This window comes from Halichoerus grypus, chromosome 5 (assembly GCF_964656455.1).
Source record: "Halichoerus grypus chromosome 5, mHalGry1.hap1.1, whole genome shotgun sequence".
In the NCBI taxonomy this organism is placed as follows: Eukaryota; Metazoa; Chordata; class Mammalia; order Carnivora; family Phocidae; genus Halichoerus; species Halichoerus grypus.
The window spans coordinates 25,945,593-25,961,795 of NC_135716.1; the positions used below are offsets into that span (position 1 = coordinate 25,945,593).

Genomic DNA, 16,203 nt, shown 5'->3' on the forward strand with positions numbered 1-16,203 from the left:
GAAAGGACAACCACAGACAGATCTGTGGGCAGAGGGTGCCAGGCAGATAGATCATTAAGTGCAAAGGCTCAAGAGAGACCTGAGCTTAAGTTGTGTGGGTAGAACTGAATGAGCAAGGAGAATGGGACAAAATGAAAACGTGGAAGCTAGTCAGGGGTGAGGTGGACTATAGTGAGGGGTTGAGTTTTACCTAATAGGTACAAAGAGACCTTTCAACACTAGCATATCTTTAAATATTAGAGTTAAAAATAACAGCTAGCATTTATCTACTCTCTACTATGTATAAGGTATAACCCTATGAGGAAGGTACTATTATCCCCAGTTAGAAGAAGAGGAAAACAAAGCACAGAAGGGTTATGCTACTTGCCCAAGGTCACAAAGCTATCAAGTACAGATACGGAAATTGAGCTGAAGGACTCTGCCTCTTAATCACCATACTATATTATCTCCAACCCAAGTTTGGGATGTTTTATATTTGAAATTCCATGGATTAATTATTTTTTTTTATTGTTGATGTAAATGTAAAAACAAATAATATTTTTAAAAGTAAATGCAATTCTTTCCAAAGACACTTTCATCATTTTACTCCTGAGAATCGGAATGCTTTCTTATTGGCTAAACTTACAATCAGGGAATAACTTAGACCTACTGTCTTTTATGTTGTTTGTGTAGTCTTTAAACTTAATGTCTTGAAGTAATGCTTCATTGCAGATTCTTTTAGCTCTATTCATTTGTAGTTCTCCCACTTTCATTCAGTAGAAAGTGATTGGGTATTTTAAGCAACCATCCATTACAGAGCTAAATCGCACCTTTTTGATGGATTATAGCATTGTCTTCTCAAAAGTTGATCTGGTAAATGGCCATGATGCCCAGACACTAGACACTATCTCTGGGCCTCTTGTTATCACCTCTGCACATTTAATTTGCTAAAAAGCCTATTGGAGAAATGTTCATTATCCCAAGGGAAAAAGTTCGGCTATATTTGGACCCTTTTAGCCTCCCAGTCTTATTGCTTGAAATGACTCAGTAATCCACATGGAACATGCACATTTCAAATTTTATATTCAAATTAATGATGGGCATTAGCTAATTTGTGATGCCTTTTCTTGTGTACTAACCTTATAAATATATAATAAATTATCCTATATAAACTCTCTAATTACTAGTATGTTATTGGCAGTGTTAATCATGAAAAATAATCAGATGACTTATTGACTCTAACTTTATTCTTTGGATATAGTTTATTTAATGCAAATGCAAGTAGAGAATAAATAAATTACAAGGGAGCAACAAAGTTACTCCATGTTGTTCTGTGTCCCATAAACACTTAACAGATGCATGTGGCATTTCTTCTACTCATTAAAACTTGGAATTAACCAGGTAATAAAGGAAGTACTGACTAATGCTGCATTATGTAATATAAGGTATTAAAGAAATATTTCTTGATTATCTGTCACTTACATAGATAATATTAGATAGTTCTTCATAATAAAATAACAAAATAGTCACTGTCATTTTTATAACTTTGACATCCCAAAAGCTTTGTAAGGTTTGAACTTAAATATATAAAGACCTAGTAATATACTCCTTACATAAAAATTAATTTATTGGGGTTTGAAGACTTACATGGGAGTATAAAAACATTAAAATATTTAGGAAAAAGGGGCACCTGGGTGGCTCAGTAGGTTAAGCACCTGACCTTCGGCTCAGGTCAGGATCCCTGGTCCTGGGATAAGCCCCTCTTCAGGGCTGCTTCTCCCTCTCCCTCTCCCCGCCCCGACTTGTGCTCTCTCTCACTATCTCTTTCTCTCAAATAAATCTTTACAAAAATAAATAAAATAAAATATTTAGGGAAAAAAGTGTGTCCTAGAACAGCGGTGTCTTTAAGGTGGAGTAAGATTTCTAAAACAAGATATACAAGCAAAAACCTGCCAATAATCAGTAACATCTCTGCCCTTCTAAGCACTTCCCTGAAGTGTGTAGAGACTAAAAACCTGGCAACTGTATTTCCCATACTCTGGCCAGCGAAGATCTCTACTTAGATTCTGCCGGTTAAATGCAGTCCTGTGAGAGCCGAGAGGTGGAACGGATGGAGAAGCCATTATTATTGTCTATCGGTGTAGCAGGTGGGAGTGTGAGGCTGACAGGTGGTTTTATGTGGCAGCAGCTTCCCTGAACTCCAAGATGTCCTGAAAGCCAGCAGTGGTCTTCTGACCTTCACTCTGTCTGCATTTCTTGTATTTTCCCTCAATACAAGAGGAATAAAGATGTACCTACTTCTTGTACGGAATCTTAGCAATTCAAAATGTCTAAATGCCTTCTATTTTCCTGACCAAACCCCAGTCAACATTTATTTTTTTAAATGCCCTATAGCAAAACACCCCATGAACAAAGTAGAAAGATGAGACATTTTTAGGAAATATTTACAATATATGTAACAGAAAAATACAAACTCTATAGAAAGGAATCCTATAAATTAATAGGAAAATGAAAAGAAAATTTCACACGAAAGTAGCCTCAGGTAGGCAGTAAGCAAACAAAAAAATGCTTAATAGAAATTGAAAAAAAAAACCTAAAATAATATGTTATTACATATTCATGATGTTAGTAAAAATTAAAAGGCTCTACAATACTAAATGCTGATGGCAATTTGAAGAACATGAAACTCTTTTAACTTTGGGGAATGCAAGTTGGTAAAGTCACCTAGGAGAGTAATTTGGCAATATCTAGTAAAATTCCATTCCTAGATGTATCTAGAATACACCAACTCCACAGTTTGGCCAAATACAAAATGGCTGATAGTTAAAAATTAATGTTCAGACAAAGCTGAATCTCACCATCCCAGAATGATGTACAAATGTATGATGTGCAAGACACAAACTAGCCTATTTAAAAATATCACTCACTTTTTCATGCCCAACAGATTAAAATATAGGAAAGTCTGTGAGTAATGTTTTCTACTCAGAACTTTATACATAGGATTTAGACCATCAGAAATTAAAAAAAAATTATTTACCATATCTCTTATTCCTCCAGTTGGAAATGCATATCAATCATTTCCACAAACTTTTGCTTGTTGGAATGTTTTACTTCTATATACTGAAAACTGTAAGGATTGTCTTAAACCATTCTTATAAAGTTTGTGGTTTCAAAGTTTGATATGTTTCACAGAGTTTGACTAGTGAGGAATAAGTTGTGCCTTTTTTTATTAGTTTAACTAGTGAGAAAAAAGGAATGTGTAGTCATTTAATACTTTCTTCTCTTTATTCCTATTATATTCTTTATTATGTCTGAATCAAAGAGGATTATCACAGCTGTTGTGCATGACTGTGGACAATTTCCTGCTTGTGAATTTTATTCATATTTTTTCCACGCTTGCAAATTTTAGAGTGGCAAAATTGACATTCTACTTTGTATACATCCTCATTTAAATATAAAGAATTCTAAAATGAGGCGATTTCTTGCAAGATTCATGGCCTAAGTAGAATTTAGTAATCAAACATTAAATACAATTCTTATAGATTATTCTACTAAATATTATGAACCAAATCCATCAAAGAATTCAATAGAGATTAAAATGATAGGATAATCTAATCTTTGTTTCCTTGCATTATTATTTAAAATTTGATGCTTTTAGTTTCAGAAAGGATGTGATTCTTTACTGTATTTAGCCAACATGCTTTCTCAGTTCCCTTATTAACAACCTGTTTCCTTTCTATTTAACAACTTGAAAGTTCTTAGTTTTGGTCTATACATCTAACATATCTAAATTCACCATTAAATACTCTAAAATGTAACGTTTACAATATTAAGTACATATTTACATTTTAACTGAATTTCAAAAAAATAAAGCATATAAAGGTCTTCTTGGTTTAAGTTCCATCAGAAATGCTGACTTACATTCAAAGCCTGAGTTTTCAAATATTTATATTGTAAGCCATCTGCCTTACTGTATTACTGTTCTGCTGACCATGTGACATTACCCCATGTGAATACATAGCTATTGCTCATAAACAAATTGCACAGAATTATGTTGAGGTAGGAATTCAACTAACTTTCAGTAGGCCAAGGCAGAAGTTAAAAAGCAGATTAGCAGATTTTGATGGAATCTTAGGACAAAATGAACTCTGGATCCCTACATGGGTTAGTAATGTGCAAAAGGAGACAAAAAAATATAGCCTTTTTGTAGCAGGGAATAATTGAAAACAATGTAAATGCTCATCAGTTGGAAAATAAATAAATCAATTTTGGAGTATGTTACTAATGGAATACCACAGAGTAGTTAAAATGAATAAAATGTGTATGTGTGATGTCTGTGTGTGTGTGTGTGTGTGTGTGTGTGTGTGTGTGTGTGTGTATAAAGGTTAAAATATAATGCTGGGCGATAAATAAAGCCTCAGAAGAAATTTAAAAATAATTTTATAATTTATAAAATGTATAAATACTTACAGGATGCCTGGGTGGCTGTTTTAAGTGTCTGACTTTGGCTCAGGTTATGATCTCAGGGTCCTGGGATGGAGCCCCAGGTCCAGGCTCCCTGCTCAGCGGGGAGTCTGATTGTCACTATCCCTCTATCCCTCTGCCTACTCATGCTCACATGCGCTCTCTCTCTTTCTCTCTCTCTATTAAATAAAATTTTTAAAAATGTGTAAGTGCAAAACATATGACGTTGTTCATAGATATATAGATATGTGATAAAAATATAAAATAGGTGTGAGAATAATATACTAATTCAGAATATTTGCTAGCTCTTGGTAGGGAAAAATCAGAAAAGGACTGAGAGGAGAAGAAAAAGGAGCTTTAACTTGTCTTATAATATTTATTTCTTAATAATAATATGTGAATATGAATCAATTAATATGAATATTAATCTGAAAACTAATCTGAAATAATATTAATATTAATCTGAAGCCACAATGATACTAGAATCTGATACAGCCAAATGGTGAAGTTGTTTTGTTATTCTTGGTATTCTTTTGTGGGTTTCAAATAATGACTTAAAAATAAATTAGAAATCCTTATACTAATGGTGGCAGGAAAGGAATTAAATCTCAGTTTAAAAGTCATTCATTAGGTCAAAAGGATTTAGGTAATGGAGATTTTCAGTTCATTTTGTGCTCTAGAAATTTTCATTTCATCAGAGTATCAAATTTCAGGAGGAATGGTGAATATTTACGGTATATGGGATTTTTCATACACATCTTTATTTAATTGTCAGTTTCAAGTACTTGAGCTTTTCAGTGAAAAGACTGGCAGCTGAATGTTTCCATAAAGATAAGACAGATCTGAATATTTATGAATAAGCAACAATAATTCTACCAAATTGGACTAAATTATGTTGTGCTTTGTAGCTTATATACTATTGTCCATGTGCATTTTTATCTACAATGCAAAGTATTATAAATTATCTTAATTTACAAAGAATATCTCCATTTTACCTCATCACCAGCAATTGCCAACCACATTTACAGAACATTCAGATTAAGGAAGGATGAATTTGGTAATAAACCTTGAAAAAGGATTTCCATTTTTATTTTGATAAATGGTATATGATAAAACTCAGAAGTGGCAGCGTTTTGAATGATAAACTGAATATTATGTCTGGTAGAAGGCATACAAACTTGTAATTTTTAAGTAAGGACACTTTAAATGTAGTATTAAGTATGCAGATCCATGCAAAGTAATGTGTCCTGAAAATTTAAAGTTACTACTTCTGCCATTTCTGCTTCTGCATTTGAAAGATTGATTTGCTTGACCATGTATCCTTTATATCTCATATTTGTCACAATTTGAGTTAACGACTTCTAACTTCTTGTTTGGTTCTGTTTCTGAAGCTGTTTACATTTACCTTATTTTAACATATTTTCACCCCAATGAAACTGCCACAAATTGATCTGTACAGGAAATTCCTGAAGATTTTTTTTAACTGTTTCATAAACTTCGGTTTCTCATCAGCATTATTTTAGTTTCTTTTTCAGTTGTCTCCTCAAGATAATTGCCTCTAAAAATCCACATTCATTCACAAAAATCTTTAAACACCTTCTATGTGCCAAGATTTGTGCTGGGAAGGCATTGTGGCAAAAGGGGGCGGGGGGATGAAATAATTCCACTCTCTAGAAAAACAAAGAAAAGAAGCAAATGGTTGTAAAATAATTAAAATGTGCAAAGTAATTCTATGAGTTAGCAGGAAAACAAAATGGCTAAGGCCTGAAAGAAGAAAGTAGGAAGGGTTTCTTATGTTCTCTGAGAGGTGATGTATCCCTCAATATACTGAAATTATCATATATATTCAGTACTTGGAGATATGCAAGTTTTAGTGATTTAATATCTGTTTTGACGTTCTAGGAAGTCAGTGATGCAAATTCGTGATTTGACATACTTGAGCTAATACGTGCTTTTTTGTTTTCTAGTTCAAATCTAGATTAATTTGGTCACAGATCTATGCCTATAAAAGAGATGCAAATCTTTTTGTTTATAATATGATTTGCACACATAAAAGTTCTCTTTTTCTCCAACATTATTTGACTTGAAATCACAGATTTTCCAAACTCGTGAAGCTCTCTAGAATATTCTTTATAGTCCTCTAGTCTCAGAAGCTGTAACTGGTGCAAATTGCACCAAATTATCTTTGGCACATTCATTCTATTATTTATCTTACATTTATACACTTTGTAAGACACTAAAGACAAGAACTCCAGGGGCACCTGGGTGGCTCAGTAGGTTAAGTGTCTGCCTTCAGCTCAAGTCATGATCCCAGGGTCCTGGGAGTGAGCCCCATGTGGCTCCCTGCTCAGCCGGGAGTCTGCTTCTCTCTCTCCCTCTGACCCTCTTCTCGCTTACATGTTCTCTCTCTCTCAAATAAATAAATAAAATCTTAAAAACAAACAAACAAAAAAAGATGAGAACTCCATAGCTAAGGAGCCTAGTTTTGATTACTACAATCATGCTTGGTTTAAATCATGAAGTATCCTTTTCTAGTTCTTTCAGAATCTTAATAGTGAATTGTGCCATGATTGTTAAGTTTTTAATATTTGTTCTTGTTGACTTTATTCTTCATATGCACACAAGGCCTTCTGGATCTAGACAGATGAACACTTATAATTTAAATAATATAATAATAATAACAGGGTGGCCCCCACTCTTTTGACCCAGTCCTTACCCCCGTAGTAACATGATGGAAATCAGATGGCAAAATCCACACGAGTGGCCAGGGACAAGGGATGAAGAAAAATGGACTTGCTCTGTTTAAGGCAGCTGACTTCCCCTCCTCTCCCAAAAGGAGGGAGAAAGACACTTGCTGCTTGGAGATGGGATGGAAAGGATCCTGAGCTCTCATTTTAACCTCTGGAATGTAAATACATATCTCTAAGAGTCAGGTTAGCCTACTATGTCTCCTGTTATTATAACCTAGAGATGTCTGTAAGGCCCTGGGCTTCATTCTCCCTCAAAGTATAAAGATTATCCCTCAAAGTAGAAACCTCCTCTAGAGTCAGGTAAAGCTCTCCGGCATTTTCTCACTTCTGGTATAGTTAGTTGTAAATTAACTTCTTCAGGGTTACTCTTACCTCAGGAAACCAAGTTTCCAGCAAAATTCATTCAGAAAGCCCAAACTGCTGAACACAAAAATAGTTTCTTTGCACCAGAGAATGATAACATGTAGCTTTGATACATTTTTGTTTTTGTTTTCCTGTGAGAATTTTTGAGAGCTATGTATTTTGGAGAGGGTAGAATATAGAAATTCATAGTTCTTTAAACTGAATACTATTATTATATTACCTCTTGAAAAATTGTATTTTTAATATGAGACTATGATTTTCTTCCAATGTTATCAAAGTAAAGCGATCTACAGTTATATTTGCAAGGGACATACCTGTAAATTGGACAGTTATGATTTCACATGTTTTGTCTGAATTTTAAAATTTTGATGATATAATCCTAGTAGACACATTGGTCAGAATTTATTGTGAGCCATAATTCACTTGAGGTAAGCAAGAAACTTAGTGCTATAACAAGCCATGATACAGTTATCTAGACCATGGGGTATCGTTGCTAAAGTTTAAAATTACAATCACACAATAAAATTACAGCAAATTCTAATTTTCAAGAAAAAAAAAACTCTTTATGGCTACTGAATACTATCAGAATTAAATATTGTTAGAGTAATACAATTAGGAAAAAGTAGTAATTATGTTAAAAACAATAGAAGACTGTACAATTTTAAATCTTCCTGTTAAATGTTGCTTTTAATAATTTTGTATTCTTATCACAGGTTTTGAACTTTCACATTGTGAGGACCCTGGCATTCCACAATTTGGATACAAGATCAGTGACCAAGGCCACTTTGCCGGTAGCACTATTATATATGGATGCAATCCAGGCTACACTCTCCACGGCAGTAGCCTTCTCAAGTGCATGACAGGAGAGAGAAGGGCGTGGGACTATCCTCTGCCTTCCTGTATTGGTAGGATCCTCCTTTATATCTTCATAATTATTTCCGTAGAAGTGTTATCCGTATGTGCTGTACCTTTTCAAGTGATCTTATCTGTCCACCCACAACTCATACCTTAAATCATGAAGTGCACGAACTCATAGCTCACATTTGTCAGAGGAAATGAATGGAAAGTGAAAGGGTCTTTTTCATAAGCTCATCGGTAAGTACATTTTTTGTACAACATGGATGAAGTCGTATGGAGTCATTTCAATTCTCGTCTCTTTATACAAGATTTAACTCACTACAAAAATATGTTAAGACTCTTATCATACACATTTACTGAATCACATCGATTAGATTTGTTTTAATAAACAAAATTATCACCTGTCCTGGTGTCAAGGTAGATTAAAAAACAATGAACTATTCTCAATAACTTCAAAGGCTTTCTTTTTATATATACTTTTTCAAAAAACTAAGGAAGTAATAAGCTTTTCTGATGTGTGTGTAGCATAACATAATTAGCCAATTTCAGTAAGAAGAAGCAAGTGATACCAGACATGGTGCCTACAAGAAGCTAGAGAATGGATCGTGATCTCATTGTACATCTGGAGTACTGCCAAATTATAGATCAGTTAATGAATGGGTATGTGTGGGTAGGAGGGTGGATAGAAAAGTGTTCATAAAGATGCCAGTTTTGGAGTTTGTTTGTTTAGGTTTTTTTTTTTTTTTTTGGTTTTTGGTTTTTGTTTTCTTTCTGCTCCAAAGATCAAATAGATGTCTGGCTTGAATGCTAGGCCAACAAAAGGAAACATTTTAACAAAAAACATTGACTCCTTAATAGGGAACAAACATGCAGCTACTCTTTAGCCATTCTTATTTCTTGATCATATTTGTGGAGGCACAAATCTATTCTGCATCAGGCCCATATAAATAAAATCGACCTAAACTTTAAAAAAAAAAAGGTAACCGCTTTATTAAGGTATAACTAATATCTAAATACTGTGCATATTTAATGTATATAAACTGATGAGTTTGGAAACTTAAACCTTTCAAATTTCTTTGTCAGTTGATATGACTAACATATGAATCTCCACAAAACCTACGAGAATGCAAGAAGAAAAAAGTGAAATTCCAGTCATTAAAGGCCTTGCATCTAATTACACAGTGTTTTTGATGTCACAAGACTTCTGTTGGTTTATTGAAACATTGATTCACGTAGGAAGCAAACATGTTTTTATCTAACCAAAATGCAATCATAGGCCTTTCTTTTCAGATGGCATCTGATTTTGGATAGATTACGAAGGTAATATCTAAAATAATAATCAACCTAAATTAACAAAGCTTGGGATTCTGGAATATGACCAACAGTGAGCCCACTGGCATTAGTTATGAGAAAAATAAAGCACTGATTAATGCTCTCTGAGGTTGTATTCTTTGCTGTAAATATGAAATATATTCAGAAAAGCATTAAGGATTGCAATTGCACAATACTATAAACTTGTAAATACCGATTTTCCATGCTGTCCTTAAAACTAAGATCACAAAACAAATATATTAAAACATATATATTTTCTGTATATGTTGAACCAAGCTAAAGACATTCTTCTTTTATTTAAAAGATTTTATGTAAACAAAAGGACATTTGGTTTTTGATCAGAAGATTTTAATTCTGTTCATAACAAATCAATGTGCTTCATATTTACAAATCTCCCAAGTCAAAACTTAGTGACTTGAGGGATGCCTGTGTGTCACGGTCGGTTAAGCGTTCAACTCTTGGTTTTGGCTCAGGTCGTGGTCTCAGGGTCCTGAGATCCAGCCCCAGGTTGGGCTCCACGCTCAACGCGGATTCTGCTTAGAGTTTCTCTCTCCCTCTCCCTCTGCTCCTCCCTGCCAAAAAATAAATTAATTAAAAAAAATAAAATAAAATAAAACCTTAGTGACTTGATACTGCTCGGGATTTCATGAGAAGGGTAAACTTTTTTTTTTTCTTTTTAATGATGGATGATCAGGAATAACAGCTGAAAACAGTTGGATGGATGGTGTGTCTGATGATTTCCATGATAACAGAAGATGAAATTCTATTTTAGATGCTGTTCTCTACTGGCAACAATTAATAGCTTTACCACCTGGCCTAAGAGCATAATTTTCTGTGCTCACTAAACTTAAATATCTATTATGGCTATATATTTGCCTATCTCAAATAAGAAACTTTTTCTGTTATATGGATTATTTCTAGGTAATTATGGTTCTGAAGCTTATACATGGATCAAACAAATAATTTTTTGAAACACCATAGCCAGAAGGATTTAACCTATATACCTGCTTTAAATACTATTTCATTTTTATGCTGCAAACATAAGTCTTCTGTTAGGATATGAACTCTAGTGCTATGGCGTATCTCACTGGCTCATTTGAAGTCAAAATGCCAGGTAAAATTTGTAGAAAAGAAATATGGAGAAAAAAGAACTATGTTTAAATTCAAGATACAATACAGTATACAAAACATCAGTTTGACCTTTAATTGGTTAAAAGTTAGTCTGGAGGAATGAATATCAAATCTGTTCTCATAGTATATGTATGCCATAATAGTGATAAATTATAAAGAAATGATGTAAAATGAATTAAAATAGTTACATAGTGGAAGGTTATCCACAAAATTTTTGTTAAAAAATGAGAAAAATCTAAATGAGTGATGGCGACATCTTAAATACTGATATCTTCTTATTTATGTTAAAAATAACAAACTTGTTATTGTAATTTTTTTTTAAGATTTTATTTATTTATTTGACAAAGAGAAACACAGCAAGAGAGGGAACACAAGCAGGGGGAGTGGGAGAGGGAGAAGCAGGCTTCCCGCGGAGCAGGGAGCCCGATGCGGGGCTCGATCCCACGACCCTGGGATCATGACCTGAGCCGAAGGCAGACGCTTAATGACTGAGCCACCCAGGCGCCCCTTGTTATTGTAAATTAAATTAATGTTGCAGTACAAATAAAGTTGCTTGTCCTCTCTAAATGAGTATATTAGTCAGCATTCTCCAGTGAAATAGAATCAGTAGAATATCTAAATCTAGGTCCATCTATCTATCTATCTAAGAGATTTATTTATTTTAAGGAATTGACTCATGCAGTTGTGGGAGCTGACAAGTTCAAAATCCATAGGGAAAGTCAAAAGGCTTGAAACTCAGGCAGACGTCAATGCTGCAGTTTCGAAGAATTTCATTTTTTCTTAGAAAACTCAGTTTTTGCTCTTGCAGCCTTCTAAATGACTAGATGAGAGCTACCCACATTATCAAAGGATAACTTCTTTTACTTAAACTCAGTTGATCATAGACGTTAACCACATCTATAAAATACTTTCACGTCAATATCTGCATTAGTGTTTGATTAAATAACTGGCTACTACAGCCCAGCCAAGTTGACACATAAAACTAATCATCACAATGTGGTGAAATACAATATGTAAAAATCTTTGAAATAATTTTACCTATATGAATACAGCCTACTCATTTGAACCATTTCATTCAGTTGCTATTAGGTCTCTTCGAAATGCTAAAACTTTGTCATTGATGGGCTTTGCTCCAATTATAAAAACAAAACAACAACAAAAACAAAAAACCCAAGAAGCTTAATTCAGCCACTGAATGTGAGTAAGATGGAAATAGTGCAGAGAACAAGAAAAACAAATATAGAAGTACCTTCAGATATTTAAGCACAAAGTAAAATGTTTTGGTTTTGAGATTTGGGGGGTTTTTTTGTTTGTTTGTTTGTTTTGGTAGGAAATAATCTGGAGAATTTTCAAATGTATTATGTGTTACAGTGTTATGCTTGTTTCAAGGGTTAGAGATGTAGCACGATAGACTAACAGCAGCACTTAGTTTCTCTCATGTCCAGTACCGACAGCTCCTTCTAGATTATCTGTTTACTGAAGTAAAACCTCTACAGATGTCTCAGTGAATTAAATAGCGTCAGAATGGAGAGGAAATCCTCCAAAAGATTAAAAAATATATATATTGTATGACAATACTTAACATTTTTAATTTGATGAGTTTTATAAAATTTAGGGACCCATTACATCAAAACTAAACTAGATTTTACTGAAGTGAGAAATCTAATAAAAATGCCACTTTGACTTTTGGGAGGTTAAAAGGGAAAGAGTTTAGAGTGATTTAAAGGGGAATAAAAGGACAATGAAATTTAGAAGGCCTGAGGGACTGCAGTAAAGATTAGTTTTTCTCAGAGGTGGGGTAGCAAGATGATGAATTATTCAGACCGCAACCAAGGTGCAGTGAGCAACTTGCCATCTGTTTCCCCTTTTTAAATTATCATTACTTAACCACACATCTTAAAATCTTTGAATGCCTAAAATCAGAGTTCTTGAGTGTGTCCTTTTTTTATTGCCTAATTAGGTTAATTTTACTATCACTTATGTGATCTAACTTGAGACTTTGTTTTATTGTATAGTATATTTTTGCTTCAATCAAAACATTAATCTGAGAAAGTATATACAGATGTATTGTTTTAAGAGGAGGGATAATCAATTCTTATTTTCCTCAAGGTGAAAAAATACATATTTTTGAGAAAGTCGTCGATTGTTTTTACAAAGATTGGCATTCAATTATGACTTAATGTTTTCTATTTTTTATAGCTGAATGTGGAGGTCGTTTTAAAGGAGAATCATCAGGAAGAATCTTATCTCCTGGTTATCCCTTTCCATATGACAATAATCTGCGTTGCATGTGGATGATTGAGGTAGATCCAGGAAACATTGTCAGGTAAATGGATTTCATTTTCTCAAAATTACTGGGGAATCTGAAATTTCTGAACAGCCTCACTACACAATATCAAACATCGAGGTTTTTCAGTATTTTTAGCCTTGGCAAAGAAAGATGTGGTTTTCATCTGTTTAAAGTATGAAAAGTATTCAGAAGCATGATTTATTGATTTATGGGTCACAATGGTAGCTCATATAATCCCTAGAGGGAAACTTTTCGTAGTTATAATAGACCACAGAGATTAAGAATATTTTTATGCTTCTTTGAGACTTTAATCTTTCAATTCTTGATGATTCAAGATGCTAAGTCCACCATTTTGCTAAGGATATAAAGTTGTGCATGTCACTATTGTAAGTTCAGCCTCATGAACATCTGGAAGAATTAAACAAGGTAGGGAATTCAGTAATATTCCATCTTCCCTGGCTATAGGCATATCTCTGGAGCATCAGCTCTCTGCTCCTTTAACCATATTTGATTTCTCTTTCCTGCTAAGTTTAGTTAGGTGGCTCACAATTCTTCACATTATCGACCCTTCAATGAGGGGAGAACCATCACCTCCTAAAACAACAGCAGTGAGGTTTCCAAGGCTATCACGTTCTCTAAATCCTAGTTTAACTCTTATGGTTATGGTTGGGAACAGATTAATAAATGAACAAATAAATCCTCCTCTCAGAACAAATCTGAGCTAGTTGGTGTGTTATCACTCTCAAAACAATGTTTCATATGAATGAAATTTCAGACAGGCTTCTGGGTGGTGAAGGTGGTTATAGAAAACAAGTATTATGCTTCATATAACATGCTGAAAGGTACACTCCGTGAATTATTCAATGTGAACCGGTGTATTACTTTTGCAAGGGAATTTGCAGAACTCAAAATAGACTACATAAGATCAGTTCTCAGCCTGTTTTTCTTTAGTATAGATCACACATTGTATTATTTAAATATTAGAATTAGTAAACTTGACAATACTAAATTCAACAGGATTCTGGAATTTTTTTTAATTAAAGAACAATATTTGATATTAAATTGCAACACTAATTTAAAGCTATGACTATTCTCATATCAAACATGAATGTGATATATGTAGAGAGAGAATTGAGCATGTTGCTATAATTGGATTTCTAATTTTTGGCACTGGCCACAAAAAATATCAAACACTAATTTTGTCTAGATTAGATATAAAGCAGACTTAACATGAAGCAAATTTTTGGTTTTTGTGTATTTGGGGGGGTAGGATTGGGTAGAAAATGTTCATTTCACATTAAGGAACTTCCCTTTTACTCTTAGATTACTGGGTGTGATTGTAATGTTGAATTTTTTAGAAAATGCTTTTTCTGTATATCTTGAGATGTTCATGTAATTTTTTTTCCTTACACCTATCATTGTGATGAAATGTATTGATTGATTTTTGAATATGAACTAATTCTTGCTTTCCTGGAATAAACTTCATTTTGATTCTGATAAACAAACAAACTTGAAACATTGGTAAAAATATATGCTATGGAGTCAGAACACTTGAGTTCAATTCATGACTTTGCCACCCTATGAGCAGTTTTATTTAATCTGTCTCAACTCCGTTTGCCACATTTATAGAACTGAGATAAAATACCTTCCTGCTTCATTGGGTCATTATAACAATTAAACAAAGAAAATATATGTAATGCATTTTGCACAATGCCTGGCAGGTACTAGATCCTCAGCCGGTGTCTGGCATGTACTCCATGCTCCCTAAGTATCACCTACTGTGGCACAGTTAAAATTCAGGAACACAGAAAAGAATGTATGTCTGAAGTTTCTGTAATTTGCAAAGGTGATATAATAGTACTTCTAATCCTATTCTAGAAAAATAAATTATACTGTTCGAGAAGTATGTATTAAGGTTAGATATGCTGTTTATATAATTCATTTTTTATCTGATAGAATAAAAGAAATATCTAATAAAATCAAAGATGCATATTTGTTATATTCTTTATTTAAAACTGAATCCATGTTTAAAATAATCAAACAGAGATATGTGGTTCTCCCACAGCCTACAGTTTCTTGCTTTTGATACGGAAGCATCACATGATATACTCCGAGTTTGGGATGGTCCACCAGAAAATGAGATGCTCCTAAAGGAAATTAGTGGATCTCTTATTCCTGAAGGAATCCATAGCACTCTCAACATAGTAACCATCCAGTTTGACACAGATTTTTATATCAGCAAATCTGGATTTGCAATTCAGTTTTCAAGTGAGTTATTATTTTATTTCTCTAATGCAAAATAAGAATGCTATTGAAATAGTACTTTAACTTTACTGCCCAAAACTTTAATTTTAAAATTTTAATGATCCTAAATATTCTTATTTCTAGTCTTCCTATTCATCTTCAGTTAAGGTAAAATATACTTGGAAAAAAGCAATATAATTAACTTGGAATTAATCAATTAATCATTGAGAACTTCTACTTGTCAAACCATTTTTTTAAAGTACAAGTGATGTTAAAATAATTCAGCAAATGAAATAATTACTTTACAAAAGCTTGTAACCTCAATTTACCATAAAACTGTATATTTCAAAATGTGAAATTTTTGTAGATAAGGAAGGAAATTAATACTTGCCATTACAAAAAAAACAATCCTATATTTTTACTAATTTTGTTTTTCTTCTTTTAAAGATCTTAATTATATATTCCCAGATATCTTTGACAAATATTTTAGATCTACTTTTAAATTAAAGACTTCCTATAACAATGAAATGTCATTCATTTTAAGTAATTACCAGTGTTCACGACATTTTTTTTCCCTTCTTTTTTTCTTTCTACGGCATTGCTAAGTGGCTAAATATATGTTGTTCTGTAAAAGGGATTTTTGCTTAGTAGCTGGAGAAAATGAATAAAAACTTTAAAATTTTAATTGTTATATTTTTACTTTTATTGCCAACATACATTGCCTCTTTGAGAAAATTATCTAATGAATTTTCTAATTTTATAGTCTTTAAAAACCCTATTAACAGAAACCTA

At 33.2% G+C, this 16,203-nt stretch overlaps 1 protein-coding gene across 6 annotated transcripts in view; it reads left to right on the forward strand.

The window, feature by feature from the left end:
- Window positions 1–16,203, forward strand: part of CSMD3 (CUB and Sushi multiple domains 3) — a 1,190,044-nt gene that overhangs the window by 873,656 nt on the left and 300,185 nt on the right. For all 6 annotated transcript variants that reach the window (XM_078072078.1, XM_078072080.1, XM_078072079.1 and 3 more), the window contains 3 exons: window positions 8,270–8,461; window positions 13,077–13,203; window positions 15,233–15,435. In XM_078072078.1, the coding sequence (XP_077928204.1) occupies window positions 8,270–8,461; window positions 13,077–13,203; window positions 15,233–15,435 (522 nt within the window). The remainder of the gene's footprint in view (window positions 1–8,269; window positions 8,462–13,076; window positions 13,204–15,232; window positions 15,436–16,203) is intronic.